This window comes from Capsicum annuum, chromosome 6, assembly GCF_002878395.1.
Source record: "Capsicum annuum cultivar UCD-10X-F1 chromosome 6, UCD10Xv1.1, whole genome shotgun sequence".
Taxonomy (NCBI): domain Eukaryota; kingdom Viridiplantae; phylum Streptophyta; class Magnoliopsida; order Solanales; family Solanaceae; genus Capsicum; species Capsicum annuum.
In genome coordinates this window covers 180,733,974-180,761,197 of record NC_061116.1, presented here as the reverse complement: position 1 = coordinate 180,761,197, position 27,224 = coordinate 180,733,974, and the positions used below count along the sequence as shown (strand labels likewise).

The 27,224-nt window shown below is 31.4% G+C and overlaps 1 protein-coding gene and 3 non-coding genes across 5 annotated transcripts; 3 read left to right on the top strand and 1 right to left on the bottom strand.

The window, feature by feature from the left end:
- Positions 1-13,953: 13,953 nt before the first annotated feature.
- Positions 13,954-25,417, top strand: LOC107874885 (serine/threonine-protein kinase SAPK3). 2 transcript variants are annotated; one of them, XM_016721594.2, is made up of 9 exons: positions 13,957-14,189; positions 22,615-22,689; positions 23,464-23,565; positions 23,654-23,707; positions 23,792-23,884; positions 23,978-24,070; positions 24,614-24,718; positions 24,849-24,947; positions 25,024-25,417. In XM_016721594.2, exons 1-9 carry the CDS (start codon positions 14,067-14,069, stop codon positions 25,297-25,299), a joined length of 1,020 nt encoding a protein of 339 aa, XP_016577080.1. In that variant the 5' UTR covers positions 13,957-14,066; the 3' UTR covers positions 25,300-25,417. The 2 variants fall into 2 exon arrangements, with proteins under 2 accessions (XP_047269542.1, XP_016577080.1); XM_047413586.1 differs by having other exon boundaries at positions 13,954-14,189; positions 23,792-24,070.
- Positions 22,227-22,300, top strand: TRNAN-GUU. The gene has a single exon. It is a non-coding gene; the product is annotated as a tRNA-Asn (tRNA).
- A 703-nt stretch (positions 25,418-26,120) lies between the features above and the next one.
- Positions 26,121-26,192, top strand: TRNAW-CCA. Its single transcript has one exon. It is a non-coding gene; the product is annotated as a tRNA-Trp (tRNA).
- A 685-nt stretch (positions 26,193-26,877) lies between these two features.
- Positions 26,878-26,949, bottom strand: TRNAW-CCA. Its single transcript has one exon. It is a non-coding gene; the product is annotated as a tRNA-Trp (tRNA).
- Between the last annotated feature and the right edge of the window lie 275 nt (positions 26,950-27,224).

Below are 27,224 nucleotides of genomic sequence, written 5' to 3'. Positions count from 1 at the left end.
CTTTCAGAATTTAATCATTAAGGTATGACAAGTGTTCATCCAAGGGTCTCTTCCACCATTGGAGTCCAAGAAATCATTTTTAAAACTTCAAGTGTATTGATTTCATGAATTTCATGTTGGGTTTGATTATATTCATGATTAAAATAATGAATTTGGTTTCTAATCCATGTTTTGTTGCAAGTTTCATGTGGAGTTATTTGATATATGTATAGAATTGTGTGAATCCATGTTAACCCTTGAAATTGTAAATGGAAATTTGAATTATGATGCCTATATGTTGTTTAGTGTCATGTGCATGGATTATGTCCCCCAAGTGTTTGATAAATTGCTCATGTGAACTAGAAAAGAAAAAAAAATCATGTCCTGCTAGCTTATGTGCAAGTTATATCATGCAAGTGTTTGATAAAATATCTCTATGAATGAGTTATGATCAAGTGCACATAATTATACTCTTCAAGTTTATGCTTTGATTTATTTTAATGCTATCGAGTCCTGGGGGTATTCAATACCCTAAAAACTTAGTTGTTTACCTAGAGCTATGGTAGTTACAGAACAGTCTCAGTAGTGTCACGAACAATAGTACTTAGTAGTCAGTCACCGTCTCAGTTCAGTATTCAGTTCAGAACTCAGTGAACTCAGTCAGCTAACAGAACCCAGAAGTACTCCGTCAGTTAACGAAACCCAGTAAACTCAGTTCAGTTCAGTTAGACAGTACAATCAGTAACAGTTCAATCCAGCCTAGTACAGTCTATAAATCAATCCATTGTTTATTCAGTTGGGAGTAGGATTCATCACCAAGCGAACCCAGGGATGAGGGCATTCCTGTCAGCAGAGGGTTTGACCCTTAGTAGCAATCCCTGCGTTACAGAACTACGTAGCCAATATAGGTTGAGATATCTTCCTGCCATACTAGGGTTGATACATCTCATACGAATTTTCCTACCAGCGAGGGTTGATGAAAGAGCTTCCTGCCAGAGAGGGTTAACTCACAGTTGTCTTTACCTGTGGCTCGGTACTGACATCCTTCCAACTAGGATTACAGGTTGGACCCCAATTTATTTAGAAAGGGGCATGTTGGTTAGATGATTACCTCCCAAAATTTTAATTTCAGATTCAGTCTCAGTGTAGAACTCAGTTCAATTCTATAGAATCAAGACTGTCAGATACAGTCACTCAGTCAGGACTGTCAGACACAGTCACCCAGCTCAGTGTAGAACAATCAGTTCTACAGAATCAGGACAGTCAAATACAGTCGCTCAATTATCAGTTACATAGTATCAGTAAACTCAGATATCAGTAAATCAGTAATTCAGAACTCAGTATCCAGTGTTATCATGATCTCAATTACAGTTTACTTATTCATGCATGTATTCTCATTCAGTTATACTCAGATATCAGTAAATCAGTAATTCAGAACTCAGTATCCAGTGTTATCATGATCTCAATTACAGTTTACTTATTCATGCATGTACTCTCATTCAGTTATACTCATGTCATTTTGTCAGTATTGTTCATACATATGAACCCATGCATCTCAGCCTACCTCACTTAGCATACCAATACATTGAAAGTACTGACGCATACTTTTCTTTTGCGCTATGATGTCTTATATCATAGATTCAGACGCACAGACTCCTGATCGTACATATCAGCCTGATCTATCAGTAGCAGACTTAGTAGTGAGTCCTCATAGTTCGAGGACAGATTTATTATTTCAGTACTCAATTTATTTCAGCAGTCGGAGTTAGTTGGGGACTTGTCCCATCAACTCCTTATTCAGACAGTAGAGGCTTTTCAGATTAGAGTATTTACAGACAAATGTTCAGTTTTGGTATTGATGTACCGTATTCAGTGTTTATTTCAGATTTGAACTTTATGGGATATTTCCGCCTAATTTTCACATAACTACAGTATTGTTATATAGTTATTGCAGCAGGTACCAGTCATGGGTTAACTTGTGGTCCTTTGGGATTATGAGCACCGTGTAGCGTTCGGGGTACAGACTCGGAGCGTTAGTTACACTTCTACTTTGGACTCAAAAAGTTAATTATAACTGTTACAGCTACTAACTCACCTAAGTCAAACTTGTTTATTGTTACAAAATTTGACCAACTCTAACTAAAGAATTAGCACATAAAATATGTTATAACTAAATAGCTAGTCACATGAACAAAAAAACTCTTACTACAACCAAAGGCTTAACTGAACTCTACCTCTACTGGATCAATGTTGCAATCTTCTATTGCTTGAGAAAAACTCCGTCTTCTTTGCTTATGCAATAAGCGAGTTGAAATTATGTTTCTCTTCTCCCTTTATAGATATTTCAATGCTTCTCTTCTAAGTTGTGTCAGAAACTTTGTCCTGAGAAACTCTTTTCTTGTTAAGCAAGGACATAAGTAGCCGACTGATTTTCTTTCCTCTGAGAAAATGAACATGCAAATTACCATACTTTGACTTACACTAAAAAATAAAATTTGTCAATTATCAAAACTTGGGATTCAAGGAATCTTCATACGACATGACTTTCTTGAAGTGAATCATTAAAAAAGAAGTATGTATATCTACTTCCATTTCAAAATTAAAGATTCTTTAGTTTAGTACTTACTTGTTTTTGTATATCTTGTGACACTCAATTCATATGTAAAGAATATTGTATAACACATAAAAAAAAAAAAAAAAATCATTTATACACTTTTAGCTTTTAGAATTCAAACGATATCCTTTTATAATTTGAAAACATATTATACATCATATTCTCATTAAGAAGATAGTCTATTATTTAATTTTGACTTTACATCATATTCTCATTAAGAAGATAGTCTATTATTTAATTTTGACTTTCGTAATTTCTTTTGCACGAAGAATATACGCACGCATAAAATATTGATGAATCACTGTATAACTAAAGTGGAACAAACCCATTAGCTCAAGGCATCTGGGTATCTATTCAACCAAAGTATTCTTTGAACCTTCCAATTTTCAACTATATAAAAGGTAAAAGAAAAAAAGAGAGTAATGACAAACGCGCTCTTCCTAATCTTCTTTTTATCTAAATTAAACAAATTGGTTGTAGCTGGTCTTTCGAGTTGAAAATATTAATAAACAAAAGCATAAATAGCACAGGGTGCATGAAGTATTTTACATTCTCGTAAGGTTAGAAAAAAAAAAAAAAAAAAAAAAAAAAAAAAAAGAGGGTGCAATATAGATGCTCAATAGCAGAGTTGATTGGAACAATTAATTAGAGAAGTCAAAATATAGTTTTAAAAAGTAGCCACATGAAGAAATCCCAAGATATTTAATATATAAATAAAAAATTATACTTGTGTACACAATAGCAAACGAATATAAATTGATATAAGAATGACTCCTCCATTGACTTTGAGCCTACCTAGACAAAAATACTTCAAGTGGCTAATTCTATGATTCAAAGCAATAACTTACAAGTCACAAATAACTTTATCATTATCCTACGATTCCCTCTTCAGTGTCCAAAAGTGTAAATCTGTTTATTTATAAATAACCTTTAAAATGAGTTTAGTTCCTGAGATGTGCCCCAGTTCAATTTGTTAGTTTAAAGAGATAATTACCTTTTTATAGTACTCTTTATAAACTATTTACTGGCTTTAAACATATTTTTTATTTATTATCTAGATATACCATATGTAGAAAATATTACCATCTATAACAACTGCATTATGTATTAAAGTGGATTATGTATGCAATATAAATGTATTATAAGTTTATAAAATGTACTATACTTGTTTTAGTAAAAAAACTGCACTACATATTAAAAATGAATTATACATGCAATATAAATGTATTATAAGTGTCTTAAATACTGATATTATATCTATATAATATTGATGGTTTTGAAACTAGGGTTTAGAAGGAATTTTTATGAAAGCTTGCTATTGAATGCCTCTTTTTACTAAATTATTTTTTAATCTTTTATTAAGGGTTTTGGGACTTGAAATGACTATTTGAAGTTGTGAATCTTCATATCTAGTATTTGAATATTGAATGATATGAATATTGAAATCACGATTACTAAGTCTTTTAAGAGCTCTGGATTTAAATAAAGAATATAAATATCTCCCCGTCCTTTTGAACCATTGAAAGTATTGAATTGATGAGATGCTTTAAGACTTTTATGAAAACACAACTATGATGAAGATTCTGATTTTTTGACAATAACCGTAAACTATTATCATACCATTCAAAGCAAAAAACATACATCTAAAGAGCCCCTCATACCAACCTTCCTCTAAGAGGAGCAAGTCTCAACTCATCTAGTTACATAATTTCTCTATAAATTTTAAACATTTCAACGCTTGTTTAGTACCTAGAAAACTCTGCATCTTATTCTAACTACAGTTTAATTTGTTGTAGAATAAAATCAGTATACACACTAATCTTCTTAAATGTTCTCCAATTATGTGCTTGCCAAATGTGATAATGTCTTGCTCCAAAAAAATGTTGTTGCCAGTTCATTCCTCAGTCTGCACCAATGTATCTTGTTGAGCCATTCTATTGTATTAGAAAAACAAGACCCTTGAAATGTCAAGTCACTCTATTATTGAATACCTTGCCACAAAGCCTTGGACCAAGCACAATCAAAGCATAAATGTTGCAAGGTCTCATGCATAAAGCCATGCATAAAGCTATCACACAGCACATAGTCAGTGGTGTCACAATTAATTCTCATGCCACTCATTCTATCCTTTGTCAATAATATTTTTTATACACCCAACTACATAATGAACCTATGTTTTGATTGTAATATTTTGCTCCATACAAGTGGTGCACTGGACCACTTAGCCTATCTTCAATCAATGACCTATATTCACTAGAAACTGAGTAAGCATCAGTTACAGTCAAGTTATACATCTCATTAGTATACCACCTGCCATATCAACCTTTATGCCATGCAGCTTCCTCCAGCATCAGCTACTATCAGATGTAGGATATAATTATGATGTTAAAGATGGGTTAATAGTCAATAATATTTTGTGATAATAATTTTGACATTTGGATGACTTGCAATTCTTGATTGCTGACATAGGAATGATCATTCCTTAAATGGATGATTAAATATTTTTGCTCCATGGGGATGAAATATGGCCAAAATAACGTTATCTCAGTTCATGCAACAAACATGGATAGTGACCCCATCGATTGGGTACGGAGCAAATCCATAGAGCTTGTAGGTTACTATATACCGGTGATATATACCACCTAACTCAGAATATGAAGTTTTAAATTCTTATGTCTTATTTATTTTGAGTCACTATTTACGTACCTTCCTTATGACTATATTTTATTTGTATAACTTGCTTTATAAATTGTTTGTCCCTTTCACTGGGTTGCATACCAGTACTCATCATACTGAACCGTCTCCAGATGCTACATCTTTGCATGATGTAGGTTCGAAGTCTTTTTCTGTGATTTTATGTAGGACAACAATAAGCAAGTGGTGAGAGCTCCACTTCTGGAAGACATATTCTTTCCTTTTATTTAGACTACGGTTCTCTATTTGTAGTATTGTCGGGGCAATGTCTCGACTTAAAATTTTTCATTTATAAAGTTAGAAGTTTCATAAACTGATGTCCTTATGTCGTAGTTCAGAGATTGGTATTATTATTTTCATTAAAGTTGGACTTTCTCTTATCTGGCCTTTTTCCTGCAATTGTTTGTGAATATGCTTGTGATAATATGCTAAGGGGTCTTCATTGGCCTGGAATACCTCTTACGTCCAGGGCCTAGTCCTAGGTCGTGAAAATTACACTATGTACTAAAAGTAACTTATGCATACAATATAGATATATTATAAGGGTCTTAAATATATTATGCTTGTTTTGGTAAAAAAACCTATACTATGTATTAAAAGTGAATTGTGCATTTATTAAATTATATAGTAATAAATGATAAATATTTTCGAAATATGATATATTCAGATAAGTTTCTTTTGGTAATATAGGCTACAAATTCATTTTTTGCAACTTCTAGAATTGAACATTTTAGCCCAGCCAAATTAGCCTACTGACCTCCAGGACTGGGCCGAAGTTGGCCATGGACCAAACGTAAAAAGAGAAAGGGAAAATTGCATCCCAATGTCTTTGGGCCATCTAGTTTACAAAAAAATGTATACGACGAAGACAATGTTATACTTTATATTAACTAAAAATTACACAAATATACAACTTATGTTTTCAATATTATAAAAAATTGTAACTCCCTAATCATATTACAAAAATCCCAACATATACACAGAATGCTATGTATATGTCGGCTATGTTTTGTATATTAATAGGGAGAGAGAGTAAAATAATTAAAAAAGTGAGAGAGAGTGTAATTGCTTCCAAAAGGTTGATATTTATGTTATTTATACTATTATTAAATATATATAAATTATACATAATATACATACACTATACTTATAATAGACTTACCTATACACAGTGATATACAGCCGAAGTGTATATGTCTAGTGTAGGGTATATTTACGTAAGTTTCTCAAATAAAAAAGGTGGAACCTGTTAGTTGAATTTTAATTTCTATCTGAGATGCTACCGAAATGATCTTCTTATACGTTTTTGTATACACAAACTAATAGAAAACTATCTATATGTCTTTGTACTAACTCGCCTAAGATATTCTAATAAATAGAATAGTGAAGCAATCGTTATGTCTGTTTGCTCCGTAATTTTACATTATTTTTAATTAATTATTATATGTTATTTATGTATTAGAAAATTAATAATATTTTATACAAAAATATAGACATTTATGACATGTCTGTTTCAGCTACTTCAATTAATTATAATTTTACTATGTCATCCCTAATTAATTATTTAAGTCATTGAAGTATTAAAAATTAATAATATTTAACAAAAAGGTAGAAAAGACAAAAAAATGATAAATTAGCTATGTATGTTTTAAATTAACCTGACATCTTATATGAGGCCCATTTAATTTTTTTTTTACAACTATTTTTTATGGTAATTTTGTTATATCATTTCTAATAAGTTATTATGAGTAATTTAAGACATGTTTATTTCGCTACTTTAATCGTGATATTTGATTGACTATCAAAATTATATGTGTCACTTATATTGAAATGGAAGAAAAAGTATTATAAATCACAATAATTAGAAACTTAAATCATAGTTAAAATATAATTAATTATTAGTGCCACAAAAGTTTGTATAAGAAGAGGATTATAAATTACAATAGTTAATAGCTTAAAATAGTAAATTATAATGACAATAAAAGTATTATTAATTATACTAGCTAACAGCTAAAAAAATATTAAAAAATATAACTAACTATCTAAATTTTACTCGTGTCACGTAAATTGAGATAAGAGATGTAACATATAACACGGGCCTTTAATATGTGGTTTGAGAGAGGCGTGAAATTGAAAGAGTTCATTGAAACAAGACTAATATCTTGGCGGGTGAGTTATGGCTTTGTGCTCAAACAGAAAAAACTTATGGCTCGACAAAGAGACATTATGCTGTACTGTCTTGTACTCACTATGATCAAAGAGACATTAAATTGGGGGACTTTTGGGATGGAGTGAAAGCAATGTTATGTTAATGAAACGTACTCGGAATCAAAATAAGTCACGAAATAAAAAAGTGATCAAAATAGGTCATCTATTTAATAAGTTATCAAAATAGACTAAACGTAATAAATTATTACGTTTTATATATATTTCTTAACGGTCAACTGATGAAAATGAATAGTAAACACTGTTTGTAAAACGTAATAAATTATTACATTTTAGAAATACTGTTTGTAAAACGTAATAATTTATTACGCTTTTCACAAAAAAAAAAAAAAGAGCATTCTATTGTCACATCCTTTATGTCAAATCATGTAGTTTATAATATTTTATTACGTTTTACAAATAGTATTTGTACTTTGTAATAAATTATTACAAACTACACCTGCTGATGTCCCATTAACTTTACTTTTCCTCTTCCAAATGTAACCCCGCCCCCCCACCCACCCACGCAGCTAAATGTCCCACTCCACCTCAACTCCTTACCTTATTTTAAATGTAACTTTTATTACGTTTTTGTAAAATGAAATTTTTAATCACACATTCTTTATTTTTTAATTTATAAAAAGTAACTTTTTAATACTATTTAAAATAAGGTAAGGGGTTGAAGTAGGGTGGGACGGTTAGCTGCGTGGGATGGGCTGGGGGTTACACTTAAAAGAGGGAAAGTAAAGTTGATGGGACATGGGCAGGTGTAGTTTGTAATAATTTATTACAAAGTACAAACATTATTTGTAAAACGTAATAAATTATTATAAAATACATGATTTGACATAAAGATGAATGTGACAACACACTGTTTTGTTTTTGTTTTTTGTGAAAAACGTAATAAATTATTACATTTTACAAGCAGTATTTACTACTTATTTCCTTCAGTTGACTGTTAAGAAAAATATATAAAACGTAATAATTTATTACGTTTAGTCTATTTTAATAACTTATTAAATAAATGATTTATTTTGATCACTTTTTTTATTTCGTGACTTATTTTGATTCTGAGTTCGAATGAAACCAATCAAGAAACAATAGAGTCATAGCATTAACATCATTTGACAAGCAGGAAGGAAGTTGTGTGTACATCTAACTTATCTATAATCTATAATATATTAAAAGTATGAGAGATTTTAGAAATGTTGTTTGAACTTTTTGCCTTCATTAGAAGTCTGCACAATAGACAAAATCGTCTTTTTACTTTTTTTTCTTATTTTTATAATATTAAATGTTGATTTTAATAAATATATCCCTATTTGAAAAAGGTTTTAGGTTGTCTTATTATGGTTAAGTTTCTGATTTTTTGGTGTTTTTTTTTTTTTTTTTTTTTTTTTTTTTTTTGCATTGGTACGTCCAAAAAAATAGATAGAAATTTTTTTTTTTCAAATAAACTAGGCTTTGTTGACTTTGATAATTCTTTTTTACCTTTTTATTGTTTTTTAAGTTTTGTGTGTAGGGTACATCTCGAACAATTGGTAAAATCAGTTGTGCAATATTTTATTTTCTTGATTGTTTTTACGTACAAAAAGTTTGGCAGGAATAGTTGTCATTTTTATTGCCTTTTTTTATATATAAAAATTAGGCAAAAGATACATTTTCATATTTTGTTGGTTGTTTTTTCTGTACAAAAATTTTGACAAAAATAACTGTGCAACTTTTTATTGGTTATCTTTACGTACAAAAATTAGGCAAAATTTTTTTCCCTAAATAAGCAAATCCTTTTCAAAATAAACTAAGATTGGTTGACTCTTCTATAAAAAAAATACAAATTTTTTTTTCTTCATCGACAATTTTGCTTTTCGGGTTCTCTTCATCAACTCATGTTTGCTCCTTATTCAGGTTTTTAGATTGATGTTGATTTAATACAATATTAATTGTTATGTCAGCTTAAGTTGTTTTTATATACTTAATTGATCTAATTTGTGTTCTTAATTGAGTCTTTTTTTTATATGTATGTGATTTAGAACTATATTCCTATGCTAATATATCAAGAAGACACACGCATTCACATAAACTAATCTACTCAACTCATAAAATTATTTTTGTTATAAATTCATGTGCTATTATTGTTCTAACTTCATTTTTTCAGGACAATATTACAATGAACTCGATTATTGAAATTGTTGCAATTAACACATTAAAGCAATACGATCATATCTCGAAAATAAAAGTCTTGGTGATAAAACATGGGCCAACAAAAGAATATAAGAGAACAACAAGTAGTACTCGAAAGATTGTCACATTAGTCATGAAGAGGTAACCTTAGAATCAAAAAGTTTTGACATAACTTTGGTTAAAACATAGTAGTAGAAAAAATATAAACAGAAAATTAATATTATATAATCGCTGAAAGATCACATTCATTTTTGTAGTTTGCACACCTCAAACACCTAATAGTCAATATCTATAATACCACTCCAAACCATAAATGATTTATAGAGTTTTATACTTAGTCTGATTAAGTTATGTTGCCTACAGAGTCTTAGAGAGGTATTATGAATCACCTATATATCTTGACAATGTCATAGCGGTCTGTGGCTCTTGTAGGGAGTGTACCCTTCAACCTTTGATACTTTCATATGATAATGATAGTGTTGGGGCAAGCTTATAGTAGCTCAGCTATTTCATAAGGCACCTGCTATTTTTCACCCGTACATATAATAGTCACTCTCCTCAAAGACTTAGGTAGAAGTGAAAAAGTCACCTAGCGTTTTGTTCTGCTAGGTATTGACACTTCTCAAGGTTCTCAGCCTGTTGTATAATCTGAATAATTTCTTCTACGCTCTAATCTTGTGAATTGATAAAATCTTCTACGCTCTAACCAACCATCATGCCTTTTACCACATTCTTTGAAAAATAAAGATGTCACTTTATTTATAAAATTTGAAATGGTGATCCTTTCTAAAGAAAAACAGCATGATTTAAAATTAAGCACAAGAATAGGGTGAATCTTGGTAATGTCAAACAATTATTTTGTACAAGCAAGTGCACTCAACCTTTTTACAGCTAACAAATAGTTCAAGTACCAAAAACATGCAAAATAGAGAAAACTTTGTTTCCTCACACTCAAATTCAGAATCATTTTCATGATCAATTCAAATTCTTCACCTACTCAGACTAACGTACATCAATCATGTCGGAATAATGTACAAGTGAGCAAGATGAGCTCCATTCGATAAGATTAACCACTAAAGAATTAAAGAATGTACACGTTGAATGAGCTGCTTGTGAGAGTAAATATAGGAAGGCATATCGACATTTTAGATCTTGCGGAAATAGTGAGTCGAGAAACTAACTTTCAAATAGAGATTATTTGATTAAAAAAATGTCCACATTCTTTCTAACATTAAAGTTATTGTGGATTGTTAGGGGGAAATGAATTCATTTAATTTGAGTCGAGATTGTATCAAAAACATCTTTACCTTTAAGGTAGGAGTTTTCTTTTGATATGCTTTACTTGAGATAAGTGATTATCAAAACGACCTGCTTACCTTCACAAATTAAGGATAAAATTGTGTACTCACCATCCTTCTCAGATTTCACTATATTCATGTTGTATTAATACTATTTTAAATTTTGAAAAAGTGAAATAAACTAATATTTATTTTTGAATCATTATTTATTGGTTAGGAATTCAAAGGTGGCTTTAGACAAAACTCAAGAAATGAAGATAGTAGAAAGAAACAATACTATGTGTTTTGATGAAAAGAACAAAATTAAAGCTATATGGACCTCAAGAACAAGGGACTTATTTGGTGTCTTTGTCCATGTTGGCCAACAATAGAGGCTAATGATCTCTTTCAAAAAGGTTAGAAAATTTACTTAATTTCTCTCTCACAATGTAAGATATTATTTATATTTTTTTAAGCGAAAGGGATGTATTAGTAGTACAAAAACAATAAGAAAAGTGGAAACGAGTTTGTGAAATAGGGTATATAATTTTGTATGTGTGAATGTTTGTGTTGATCGCAGTGGAATTGAATGTATGTATCAATTTGATTTTTTATTTTTCATGAATAATAATTAATTTTACAAGGTAATTGATTTATTATGTACGTCAAGTATGTATTTAATTTGTCCCTATATGGGAGCACTATATATATTACTAAAGTAGCATCAAGTTTACGAGAATAAAAAACTTAAAATTAAGTTGTTACCTTTTTTTATAAAATATATATACCACTTATAATATATTATTTGTAATTCAAGTTTTGTATTAAATAGTTTATCCAATAACTTGGAATAAACGTGCAACGTACGTTTCAATATATTAGTATATAAAATACTCCCTTCATCTCATTTTATGTGTCATTATTTTCTTTTTAGTCCGTCCCAAAAGAATGTCATCTTTCCTTATTTAGTAATTATTTAAAAATACAATTTCACTTTTACCCTTATTGATCTAACATTATTAAAAACAAAAGACACTAACACATTTTTTGATAAAGAACAATTTGATAAATATTACCAAGTCTTTCCTTATTTCTTAAATTCTATGCCCGATCAAATAGCGACAGATAAAATGAGACAAAGAAAGTATAAATTAAACATAAGCGAATTATAAAGAAAACGGATACACCTCCGTACCATTTCTTTTAAGAAAGATCTAAAATTTTATAGTGACAATAACTTAACGAGAAAAAAAAAAAAAACCTTGTTATTGAGCACTAAAAAACCTTGTTATTGAGCACTAACAAGTGAAGCACTTAAATCCATTTTTTATATCTAAAATCGCCGTTGACATAAAAGTAGATGAAAGCTACCAACCGACCTCTTTTGGTAGGACCAAAACATAGAACATCTGTCTTTGCAAACAATCAATTAGCTCTCCCATTAAACAAAACTGTTACTTTGTTGCGCGTGTAATACAGGCGGTGTTTTACTAAGGAAAGAAAACGTTATTTATCGACTAATGTAAATTTTTGTCTCAATTTATATTTTTTTAATTTGTTATTTTATTTTTAATAAAATAATTTATGACCAGGCAAGTATCATATATTTATTTTATTTTATATGATTATGTTTGATTGAATATACAATTTAGGATATTAATTATAATATTTATAGGATATGTTGCATTAATGATTGCGGAAAATATTTAAATACTAGTTGAAAGCTAAGTTGACAAAGCTCAAGGTTTTAATTGTTAATGTATTAGAACTCTTGAAAATGGTAAACAAATGATAACTCCACTGCCTATGACTGATTATTGGACGGATTGGTTGAATAATTGTATTTAGTAGTTAGATTTATTGGTTATCGGTTTTTAAATGTACAAATTCTTTAACAATCGATAAGATAACGGTTGGTTTGATTTTGGACTAGTAATTAGCGGACAGTTATTGGGTGGAATAGATAAATTTAAGAGACAGTGAAATATCGACCTATTATTGATAGGTCCTCTATTCTTTACCCATTAAGTTATTTATATATACTACGATTCATTTATTTATTAATCTTTTAGGCTTGTTGAGTTTTGTTCATATAATTTTTTAATAGGTTAAATCATAAAATTAAATGAGAATTTTATTCTAAACCTAAAACGTATATAGAAACATTTTTAATTATTGGGTCGACAGAGAAATCAAAACTTTAATATGATTTGAAATTTTTCTGTTTTATATTAAACATTGTGAAGGACACATTGAAGTTGTTTTAATTTTTCTGCGGTTCTTCATGTTACCAAGAATAAGTTGTGTTTTGGTTTAAGAATTGACTTCAAGTTTCGTTTATATTTAAGGGACTGACTGTGCTTTATGACTAGTGATAATTCCTAATGTTAACGGCTTACCTAATAAGAAAATTGAATAATCCACTCCCGTATCAATAAGTATTAACTATAAAATTTTAATTCGTTCTCCAACCGTTAATCCGATAATCCATTTTCAATAAATCAATAAATTAATTTTGTGATTAAATAATTGATTTCGATTCGATTTTGAATACCCTACCCCTACCACTAAATATTTGTCACATTTGCATATCAAGAATCAAATTACTTAAACTCTTACTAATATTCTATGATACTAGTAAAATTACAATTTATGACATATCTTTATCTTGTTTTTAATATTTAATTTTAATATATTAATTTAATCTAACTTAAAAATTTAATCAAATTGATAACGTGATAATTATTTTGGGACATAACAAATTTAGTGTATGATTCTTTTTTATTTTAAAAAATAAAACTATTTTGCATGGTTATGTTACGCCATCTTAACTCATCATCATATACAAGTGTCAATCTCATACACTCTTGAAGAAATTGTCTTAACCAAACTGATTGAAAATTGAAGCCAACCCCATAATAAATTTCGTGTCCATTAGTGTATCCACGTGCTTACATCCTCAACGTTATGCACATTTTAATAAGATTTTAATCACATTTATAAATAGTATCAACAGTTGTTGATCAAGTTGAGATAAACTCAGAAAACGTTATTTAATTTTCTTAGATATTTGATGTTCTGTTGAGTATTGAATTTTGGAAATTGATTGGGGTAAGATGGAGGAAAGATATGAACCATTGAAAGAACTTGGCTGTGGGAATTTTGGGGTGGCAAGGCTAGTGAGGGACAAGAAAACTAAGGAGCTTGTTGCCGTCAAATACATTGAAAGAGGGAGAAAGGTACTTATGGTACTTTCCCTTATCAAAATTATTTCTTTCCCAATGCTATCAATGTAAACTTGTATGGTCATTGCATCTTAATTAGCTAGCGTTTGACTATAAATTTAGTTGAAACTTCTTTTTTTAAAGAAGCGAGTTTTTGAAAGTTGTGTTGAAAAATAGCTTTTTGGACGTGAAGTTGTGTTTGGATCGGATGTGTATTTTACTTAAAAAAAAATTATAGTTTTACGATTGGAAGTGAAACTGATCTGAACTTGAATTTTCAAAAATTGATCAAATTTCACCCAAAAACTGATCTGAACTTGAATTTTCAAAAATTGATCAAATTTCATGAACAAATGATATTTTCAAAGTTCTTTTGAAAATCTATACCCAAAAAAAGGGCTTTCATGCTTTTTGTAGAAGGTTTTGGCACAAATTAAATTGATGTTCATGACATCTGCCACCTCTTTTCATTTTTTTTCCTTAATTTCTTGACCCCAACATTATTTGGATTTGAGGTATAGTTGATTAATCTTAATTTCTTGATTGAGTTACTGTTTGCTGGTGTTGTTGTCTGTTTTTTTGCCATTTTTTATGTTTGACTAATCTGGAACTGTTATAAATTTATTTACATTATAATGAATGTTTATCAATATCTAATAAGATCTATCAAGATCTAGTTGATATCTATCGGGATTTAAAGTATCTGTCTTTTAGTCAGAAACTTGAAGTATTTTTTCCTATAAATAGAGGGATCTTGTTCGTTGTATTCTTATTAATCGTATGATCTCATCCCCTCAAGAGAAATAAAGAAGTCTCTCTTCTCTTTGTTTATTCTTCTTGTTCTTGCTTTTATATTTCATAACATGTTATCAGCATGAGACTATGTCAAACAAAGTGAGATTATTAATCTAAAGGTAATTTCAAGGTTAGTAATTTCTTATGTTATTTGTTTTTCGCTACTAATGATATAATTATTGTTGGATTTGAGGAAAAAAGAATAATTGGTTAGGAACCATTTATATTTAAAATTTATTCCTCAAAAATAATATTATCAAAAGGGATGATAATATGTTGGGTTTAAGTCTCATTGATTTATGCCTAAGACGTTTTTATATGGATAAGACGTTGAGTTTGAATCTTAATACACTATATTGATTATATTATGATGGCTAAGGTAATATTTGATGAAAAAATCACGATATCCCATTGATATGCTCCATGAAGTGAATATGGTAGCAATATATGATGAATCTGAAAGTTGACAACTTGCTCCATTCTTGAAGTAAATGCGGTAGCAGAGCATAATATGCCTTAAAGAAGACAAGTGATGATATTTTCACATACTTATTATGATTATAATTAAAGATATGTTAAAGAGAAAAATTCTCTACATTATATGCATACCTCAATTTGCTCTTGAATTAGCAATATTTTGAAAGAGGTTATAAGCTATCATAATTTGATAGACTTAAAGCTATCAAAGTGTTATGTCACATTGCGAACCGATACAAAATAAAAAATCATCGATGATATCTTTGATACAATATTGATGCAATATTGTGAAAAATTATGAGGATTTGAATTATACGTTTATTTAAGCATGCTGACGTGGAAATATTTATTAATTGTCATGAAAGGATGCATCTTGGTAAGTGAAAACTTATTTGATTTGTAATCCACACACTTGAAGTTGTCACACATGAAAAGTTGAATATTGTCACTTGAAAAAATATATCTTTCAAATACTCAATGCCTGATATAGCCTTTTCGATTAATTTGTTAGCAAGACATATTTCTCCTCCTACAGGGAGACATCGAATGGGATAGCAGACATGAGCTTATTTTATTCTAAAGCTTGCAGTCTCGATCTTGTTGGTTATGCTAATGTTGGGTACTTATTTGACCCACATAAAGTTCAGTCTCAAATAAGCTATGTGTTCATATGTGGTGGTACTGTCATATCATAGAAATCTATAAAGCAGTTTATCGTAGCCACTTCATTGAATCATGCTGAGATAATAGCTATTCATGAAGAAAGTCTAGAATGTGTGTGGTTGAGGTCCATGATATATCTCATTTGAGAAAAATGTGGTTTGAAATGTCACAAAGTACCTATGATTTTATATGAAGATAATGTAGCATGGATAACACAACTTAAGGGAGGATACATAAAAGAAGATAGAACGAAACATATTTCGCCAAAGTTTTTATATACACATGAGCTACAAAAGGAATAGTGATATTAACGTGCAACAGATTCGTTCAAGTGACAATGTAGCTGATTTATTCACCAAATCTCTTCCAACTGCAACTTTCAAGAAGATGGTGCACAAGATCGGGATGCAAAGGCTCAAGGATGTTCTCATTAGGGGGAGTTAATACGCGTTGTACTCTTTTTCTCTTATTAGGTTTTGTCCCACTGGATTTATTGTTAGAGATGTGTACTCTTTTTCCTTCACTAGATTTTTTTTCTACTGAGTTTTTTCTAGTAAGGTTTTAACGAGGCACATTATCTATCTAGACATTCAAGGGGGAGTGTTATAAATTTATTTACATTATAGTGAATGTCTATCAAGATCTAGTTGATATATATCAGGATTTGAAGTATCTGTCTTTTAGTCAAACACTAGGAGTATTTTCTCGTGTAAATAGAGGGGTCTTGTTCATTATATTCTCATTAATCTTATAATCTCTCATCCCCCTCTTCTCTCTGTTTATTCTTTTTGTTCTTATTTTTCATGAACAAATGATGTTTTCAAATTTCTTTTGAAAATCTATACCCAGAAAAAGGGCTTTCATGCTTTTTGTAGAAGGTTTTGGCACAGATTAAATTGATGTTCATGACATCTCCCATCTCTTTTTATTTTTTTTCCTTAATTTCTTGACCCCAACATTATTTGGATTTGAGGTATAGTTGGTTAATCTTAATTTATTTATTGAGTTATTATTTGTTGGTATTGCCGTCTGTTTTTTGGCCCTTTTTTTATGTTTGACTAACTTGGAACTATTAAATAATTAAAGAAAAATATTACACTTAATTATAAAACTCTAACAGAGAGAAAATGAAGATAACAGTAGTACTTTTCTTATTACTCATTTTCTTATTATGTACAATGGAATTGGAAGGTTATATCTATAGACAAATTTCAAACTTCTCCACTAAGCTAATGGAAAAACTTACTTAACAAGAATGTTTTTGTGAATCTTATTTTACAAGAATGCCTTGTTGCATTCACATAGGCATCCATAACATATTATTTAATATCTAACACTCCTCCTTGGATGTCCATGTAGAGGATGATCTAGTAAATATGCATTTGAATCCTGCCTCATTAAAAACCTTACCAGGAAAAATCCAGTGGGAAGAAAAACCTTGGTTAAGGAAAAAAGATTACAACGTGTATTCTTACTCCCCTTGATGAAGACCTCGATTCAATCGGTTTAGTCTTCGCATTCCAATCTTGTGTACCATCTTCTCAAAAGTTGAAGTTGGTAAAGACTTGGTGAACAAATCTGTTGGATTTTCACTTGAACGTATTTGTTGTACATTAATATCGCCATTCTTTTGGAGACCATGCGTGAAGAATAATTTTGGCGAGATGTGCTTTGTTTTATCTCCCTTTATAAAACCTCCTTTTAATTGAGCTATGCATGCTGCATTGTCTTCAAATATGACCGTAGGTACCTTGATATCGAGCTTCAGGCCACATCTCTCTTTGATGGAATGTTTCAGTGATCTCATCCATATGCATTCTCTACTTGCCTCATGTATAACAATTGTCTCAGTATGATTAGAAGAAGTAGCAACGATGGACTGCTTTATCGATTGCCATGATATGACAGTACCTCCGCATGTAAACACATAGCCTATTTAAGATCGTGCTTTATGTGGGTCAAATAACTAACCTGTATTTGCATGACCAACAAGATCTGGACTAGCTTTGTTAGTATAAAATAGACCCATATTAATAGGCCCTTTTAGATATCACAATATATGTTTACCTTTGTTTCAGTGTCTATATAAAAGAAAACAACAAATTAACAGAATGGGCTATATGAAGCCTTGGCTATTAGCAAAATACATAAGTGTACCAATAGCATTGAGATATGGTACTTCAGGACCAAAAAATCTCTTCTTCCTCTTCTGGAGGTTGGAATGAATCTTTACTCACTTCAAGTGATCGAACAATCATTAGATTATTTATGAATATGCTTTGTCTAAGTAAAATTATTTCAAGACATTCTAGGTATCGGCAGATTGATGGATAAACATCCCGTCTGCTAAATATTCAATTTGCAGACCAAGACAAAACTTTGTCTTTCCAAGATCTTTCATTTCAAATTCTTTCTTTAGATATTTAATTGCCTTCTGGACCTCTTTTGGAGTTCCAATAAGATTTATGTCATCCACATAAGCAGCAAGTATAATAAACTCTAATGTTGTTTTCTTAATGAAAATATAAGGACAAATGACATCATTTATGTATCCTTCATTTATCAAGTATTCACTAAGGCGATTATACCGTCTATGCCCTGATTGTTTTAGATTGTATAACGATTTTTGTAATCTGAAAATAATTTTTGAGATTTTGAACTATATACTTCAGGAATCTTTAATCTTTCTGGGATTCTCAGCTAAATTTCATTATCAAGTGAACTATTCAATATTAAACACATGACATCTTCTAGTGTCAGGACTTCAGGCCAAATAAACCTTATGCTTACCCATATTTCACTTGATAATTATTTCTACGTCAGCATGCTTAAATAAACATAGAATTCAGATCCTCATAATATTATACAATATTTGCGCGCTATTGTACTAAAGATAATGCCAATGATATATCATTTGTATCGGTTCACATTACGACATAACTTATTGAGATCTCATCACATTATTATTTTCAGGTACCAGAACCTCTTCTAGAGGTTTCAAGAAGCTTATGTTGTCGCTCTTCAAGAGCATATTGCCTCTTTATTATGATCATTTGCTCCATTTTCTTTTCAAGAATTATTTTATTTGAAATCGATTGATCTACCATGCTTCATGCATGCTATAGATCCTGTCCTTCAAGGACACATAGTAGGAGCATCTGCAGTTAAATATAAAATAACTTTTGGGTCAGCAAATGCTTCTGGTACTAGAATTATCTTTTAAACCAAGATCATATTAACGATAATACATAACATATTTCTTAGCTGCTTATTATCTCCCCCTTATGTTAGGAAAACTAAATACTCCAATCTATTTTGGATAATCCATCTTTGTGAATCATGGTATATCTATTAATTACATACCGCACATCAGAAAGCTATAAGATGAAAAATATATGGTTCCTGACCCCGAACCAATTAAAAGGGATGAATTGATCATAATTTATTGGTCTAATGCATACAGGTTCTATTGTATGCAATATATATTTCAGACCAATACTTTTTATTTTTGTCCTCATAAGCAATGGTTTAGCTATTAATATGAGGCATTCAATGCTAAATCAACCTGAATATGCCCAGCATTATCAAGATCAATTGTTTTGACTACATTATCTGAAAATTATGCTCTTAACTCGATTTAATTAAGAAGACAACTTTATAAATGTCAAACTGCAGGTTGACAGTAAACGTACATGTGACCATCTTATGGATGCATCATATTAAATGACGGGTGAATGTGCCCTTATTAACCTTTTATGTTTTATAGATTTTTAGGGAATTCATTCCCGACATTAGCTGGTTCAATTAACTCATCATGAGAATAAGTAATCGTTTTTGAAGAATCTTCTAGTTCTTCATTATATGTCTAAAACTCAATATGCTCATCTTCAGGACGACAAAATCATTCAGACAATACATAGAATTATTCAAACTAGTAAACTCAAAATTTATCATGCCATTAGTTATTTACTAGAGTAAAAGGTCTACTACTTTGAGAGTATTTGCAAGATTTTACTATTGCAAAATCTTACTACTTCACAAGTAAATATCAGATTCACTACTTCTGAAGTAAATTTCAAGGTTCTATTATTTCAGGAGTAGATTTAAGATAAATTTCAGACTTTCTACTTCGAGAGTAAATTTCAGAATAATTCTTTCTAATCCTCTTGAATGTGGTTTTCACAATCAAGTGCACATTTATGTACCTTACTAAATATCACATTCACCTTAGGGACTGGATCTGTAATTATAACATTTATAAAAAATTCTCATTCCTTGAGAATGAAAGATAATTAACAATTTATCAAAAGTTTTCATTCTTCGAGAATGAAATATAATTATTACAACGTGCCTTAAGCATATCAAACGATGATACCTTAGGACTTCTTTCAATATTTTGCTACTTCGGGAGCAAATCAAGGGATACATATAGTTGTAGAGAATTCTCTCTATCATATCTTTAATTTTAGATTTACTACTTCAGGAGTATTCATATATTCTTCAAGATGAAAACATAAACAATATAAACATTATAATATTACTAGCACATAACGTATTACACAAACTTTATCAATTTACAAGATTAGTGAGATACTATTAACAAAAATTAAACAAGTACAACTTGAACAGAAAAGTAAAATAATCAAACTATTTCATAATTATCACCGACAGAGTGATTTACATGTTCTTCAGGAACTACAAAAGAAATCTGAAACTTCCAAGTCCATAGGCTCAACATTATCTTCAGAGAGGAAGTTTGCTTTAACATCGTTATCTGTTTTCTTAAGGGACGCCTGATAGCGTTTCACCAGATACTTTAGCGTACGATAGATATGCGACCAGTGCCCTTTTCCTCCACATTGATAACATTTATTTTCAGTGTTCGTCCTTGGCGCTGCTTCAGGAGCTTCACCCTTCTTTTTACACTACTGGTGTTGAGGGTCATTGTTTATTGCAAAGCGATCACCCTGATTAAAATATCTATCACGATCACGACCACGACCTCAACCTCGATCACGACCACGACTGGGGTCAGAACTTCTTTCACGCCTGGTGGGGTGAAAATTTGCAGCATTCACTTCTGTGATTGGAGCAGTACCAGCAGGTCGACTTTCATGATTTCTCATTAAAATATCATTATGTTGTTCAACAACAAGAAGATGAGAAATCAATTCAGAATATTTTTTAAATCCCATTTCTCGGTATTGCTACTGCCGGAGCATACTCGAGGTGGAAAAAGTAGAGAATATTTTCTCTAACATGTTGTGATCTGTGATATCTTCCCCGCATAAATTAAATTGTGATTTAATTCTCAACATCGCAGAATTATAAGCAGTTATATTTTTAAAATCTTGTAACCTTAGATGGGTCCATTCATAACGAGCTTGTGGAAGGACAACCATCTTCAGGTGGTTGTATCTTTCTTTTAAATTATTCCACAATATCAGGGGATCCTTAATCGTGAGGTATTCCATTTTCAAACCTTCGTCAAGATGATGACGGAAAAATATCATGGCCTTGGCCTTCTCTTGATTTGATGTCTTATTGTCGTTTTTTATGGTGTTTGCCAGACCCATCGCATTCAAATGTATTTCGGCATCCAGTATCCAGGACTTATAAGTTTTGTCCGATATATTTAGGACAATAAATTCGCGTTTGGATAAATTCGACATTATTTAAGAAAAATAAATACTTACCTTTATTACCTGTATTTGCTCAAAATGGTAGAAACTTATGCTGATAACGTATTAAATAATTAAAGCAAAATATTAAACTTAATTGTAAAACACTAACAGAGAGGAAATGAAGATAACAGTAATACTTTTCTTATTACTCATTTTCTTCTTATGTACAATGGAATTGGAAGGCTATATATATAGACAAATTTTAAACTTCTCCACTAAGCTAATGGAAAAGCTTACTTAACAAGAATGCTTTTGTGAATCTTGTTTTACAAGAATGCCTTGGTGCATTCACATGGAAATCCATAACATATTATTTAATATCTAACGGGAACAATTTAATAATGAGCAACAATTAGTTGGTACGCAAAAGCTCCAGTACATTTTCTCCTAATTTGTTGGATACATTTAAAATAGTAGCTCGAATTAAAACAAAGCTGGAATAGCTCAGTTGGTTAGAGCGTGTGGCTGTTAACCACAAGGTCGGAGGTTCAAGCCCTCCTTCTAGCGTTTAATTTTTTAGCATTTTCTGAGAGAGAGGTATGGGGTTATTCAGTTGTCGCCCTCTTCGTATCTTGCTATTTTGCAGTCATATTTCCACATGTGGATTATGGACATGTTTTCTTTTTGGAAACCCGCATCCGCTAGTACTAGGTAAACTGGCTCGTAGGCAATAGCTCGCAAACCACATAAAAAATGTGAACAGTACTATGCTGTTGTTGCATATGCTATATCTCTATTTATTGCATGTAGAAAAAGTTTTTCATGCTCTTTGGTTAAGTTAGCCTGATCATTTAAATGATGTATATTTATCTGTGTTTCAGATTGATGAGAATGTGCAGAGAGAGATTATAAATCATAGATCATTGAGGCATCCGAACATTGTCAGATTTAAAGAGGTAAATCGTCCTTTACTCTTGACTTGACTGACAACTTACAACAGAAAAACAACACGGCCACCTTAATCCCAAGTTACTTGGGGTCAGCAATATGCATCCTCGCTATCCATTTCACCTTATATGGATCTGTATGATCTCATTATTCAATAATTTGGGTTCTAAAACACTAGATGTTAATGTACATTTTTTTAATCGATGTATAAATCTCTAGACAAACTTAAGAACTCTGGACCAAACTGGATCCTACCAACTTAACTTGTATAGATGCTTCAGTTGACTAGATTGAGTAGGGAGTGCCAGGTAACTTGAAGTCCTTGGGTTGTTTCTCGTATATTCCTTCTTCCCTTTTCATAGTCTCCTGCTCCATTTTGAGATTTCAAACCAGCATCATGTTGAGATCATACTTTCTTTACTATTGATTAGTAGCTATTTAATTTGAAAATAATCCATAAATGTTGTAAGGTTGAAGTGCTCAAGCCGAACAAATAATGCTCTCATATGTCCAACCTCAATAAGTTTAACAAGAGGATCCCTCCATTTATTGGTTACCGACAGAAAGTAAGTCTCTACCATGAAGAGGATAGGATAACAAAGGAAAATGGTCTTTATTTTTATAATTACCACTGCATTGCATTACCATTTTGAGCAGCTCTGTTCTTTACGGTTAACAGTTAACATTATGTGGTATGTCACAATCACTTATTTGTAAGTGCTCAAGTGCTTTAGTGATTCTGGACGTGTCATAGTTGACATGGTATGGGCCTTTTGTTATAGGTATTGTTAACTCCAACACATTTAGCAATTGTAATGGAATATGCAGCGGGCGGAGAACTTTTTGATAGAATATGCAGTGCCGGAAGATTTAGTGAAGACGAGGTTATAAACATATCCACTTATTTTGTTCCTGTATTTGTTGAGAATGAGATGTTATCCTTATCTTTTCATTTTGTTCTACCAACAACAGGCTCGCTTCTTTTTTCAACAGCTAATATCCGGAGTCAGCTATTGTCATTCAATGGTATAATTTCAAAATTGCTTAATTTGTTATATTCATCTACTCATGTAAATGATCATCTCAAGCTATACTTCTATTTTACTGCAGGAAATCTGTCACAGGGATTTGAAACTGGAAAACACGCTCCTTGATGGAAGTCCAATACCACGTGTTAAAATATGTGATTTTGGTTATTCAAAGGTTTCTTGCTTTCTGGCTGAGAAATTATCTACTACTATCATATATCTAGTAGGACATTACATTTTCTATTTACTATTTTTCTTCATTATGCAGTCTGGATTATTGCATTCACAGCCCAAGTCAACTGTAGGTACACCCGCTTACATTGCTCCAGAGGTCCTTTCACGGAAGGAATATGATGGGAAGGTATGCATTAGCTCCTTGAACAATTCTCGGACAAGTTGTCTTTCGACCTTTAGATCCCTTTCCCTGTTCCTCCCGTCTAGCTGGAAAAAACCCTCTAGCATCACAAGTATCGCATTACCCTGGTTATTTTACTTTATCAATTTCCCTTTAACCAATCTGATAGGAGCCTTTGTTTGCAGTATGTTTGGGATTTTACTAAATATTGCAGCAGTGGATAAGCTTAAAAATTTCTGCACAATGAGTAAATTTATGGATGAAGTACTGATCTGTTGCTTCTTTGATGTAAAATATATGTTATCCGCTTAGAGACCGTGACAAATCTGATGAAAAGCCTGGTATGAACATGTACTAGTGTCCTCTTCTAGGTTTGTTTATACGAGAATTGCCCATTTGATGCAGTGTAGTTCATTTTTGCTATTTAGGCCTAAACTAAACCTTCTAGTAAGAACTCATAAGAACACTATTTCATACGAACTTGCTCGCTCATTTGATCACTGCCTGAATATCTGAATGTCTGCACATCTGAAAGTTGTACATTTTCAGGTTGCAGACGTGTGGTCATGTGGGGTGACACTGTATGTGATGTTAGTTGGAGCATACCCCTTTGAGGATCCTGAAGATCCTAGAAATTTCCGTAAAACTATCGGGGTGAGTTTGAAAATACTTTGATTTGATGTATGAACGATGGAATCATACATCCGGAATAGTAGCTGATTAAATATATTGTCTCAATTAGCAGCTTAAGAAATGCTTCGTTTTTTTTTTTCTCCTTTGCCAGAGAATAATGAGCGCTCAGTTCTCCATACCGGATTATATACGAATATCTGCAGGTTGTATGAACCTTCTTTCTCGGATCTTCGTTGCAAATCCATCAAAGGTAAGTTCTATTTACAGAACTTGATAGCGTGAATATACTAAATATTGTCTTAGCTGAAAATGTCAATTGGCTGCAGAGGATCTCCATTCCTGAGATAAAGAAACACCCCTGGTTTCTAAAGCATTTGCCAAAAAACTTGATGGATGGTAGGAATGTGAATTATGGAGAAGCTTCAGGTCAGCAGCTGCAAAGAGTAGAAGATATAATGCGGATCATACAAGAGGCGAAGTTCCTTGGAGAAGGGTCAAAATATGGGCAAGCGCCTGCAGAGGCAACAATAGACCCCGATGACTCGGAAGGTGACCTGGAATCTGAAATTGAAACCAGTGGTGATTACATCATCCATTTCTGAGGATGTCATCGTGAACTAGAATGAAAAGATTTGTAGTGTGCAATTCTATAATGTTCACAGATGACGGCACTATGAGTTTCAGGTGTGTTCAACTTTATGAGATGTACTTAACCAGCAAATGGAGTTGCGTGTTTACTTTGTTTTCACAATAGACATGTCAGGTTATATATACTAGCATCTTTCTTAATTCATTGTTGACTTAACTACTTGTTGGTGTTGAAGTGTATGCGTACTTTGATACCACATTAGATCATGTCATCTAAAAAGTTTAAATTATTAGAGAGATCATACTCTTAATTATCTTCTCAATAATTTATTGCCGGAATTGAGATATTCAGTTAAAGTCCCTTTTTCCCTTGAAAATCAGCTCGACTAGTCCAATATTTATCAAAATACATAAGTATTTATTTCTGGATATTAATTAGGCATATCACATTAGCTTTATATGTTATTTTTTTTTCGTATAAGATAAATACTTCAGATTTTGAAATTAAATCGTTTCCGGAGATAAATGTTGAAGATTTCAAATCTTTCTACATATCATTGGAAATGAACAATAGTTGTAGTAATATACCCTGTGAAAATGACTAGTTTGGTATTGCACAGCCTATTTTTATAGGGGCTTTTGTTTTGAAAAAGAAGAAGAAGAAGTAATATCACCGATATATAGATGTGGTAGTAATTTTTTCCGCCTATAGATTGGGGGTTGCTTGAATTGAAGTAAGATTGGCATATCTTGATTGGAAATAATTGGCATCACTGTTACACTTCACTATGTACTTTTTAACATAACAAGTTTTGTCTACAACACTAACACCACCGGATCCGTGGCGCAATGGTAGCGCGTCTGACTCCAGATCAGAAGGTTGCGTGTTCGATTCACGTCGGGTTCAATATCCCGAATCATATCCGGTTTATTTTTTTGCCTGTCGATGTATATTAAGAATCCTTGTTTTCCATCTCGTTTTATTGTACTTCGCTTCTTTCTTGCAATAGTATGCACATTCATACACCCAAAAATCTTTTGGTCTTTTTTTTTTTCTAATTTTTAGCCTGTCAATTTTATATTCTTTCTCGAAACTTCCTTGTTTTCATCTCGTTTTACGGTACTTACCTTCTATCCTTCAGAAGTCTTGCACATTCATACACTCAAAAATCGTCCTTAGCGAATTCGCACAAGTCTGTCCACTTCCTCGCAGACAATCCAATTTATTTGTTGAATGTGATAACTCCTCTTCCATATATGCACGTTTCTATGTAAGGTAGTAGAGATAAGAGAAGCACTTCAGGGTTAACCAAGCTCCTAGTACCTCTTACTCTCAGCAATCAAAATAAACTTAGTAACACGCAAGAAGTTATTTTATCGTTTATCTCATTGTCAGTGGTTGAAACAATAGTATAGATTAAAAATGAAAATAAGAGCCCCAAAGCAATATAGGTTGAAACAATAGTACAGATTAAAAAGGAAAATAAGAGCCCAAAAGCAATATAGTGCAGAATCTCTATAAACAAATACTCGAATAACTCCAGCCAAAAAAATGGGAAAACAAAAAAGGAGCCGGATATGATTCGGGAGATTGAACCCGACGTGAATCGAACACGCAACCTTCTGATCTGGAGTCAGACGCGCTACCATTGCGCCACGGATCCGGTTGTGATGCTTTGTTCATATTTTATTAAAATATATAAGTAAACAACATGTAACATGAATAAAGGTTATTTAAGGTCATATGAGGATTCCTTTTTTAAAAAAACTAGCTTAACCGCACGTGTATCACATATGTAATATTTGATTATTTAAAATTAAATAATTTTATCGCAGAGATTTTAATGAAGTGTAGGAAATTCAAATGACTTTTTAAAGATCATTCACACATTAATATAATAATGTAAACCTAAAAACATATTTTACTATAAGCGCGCAC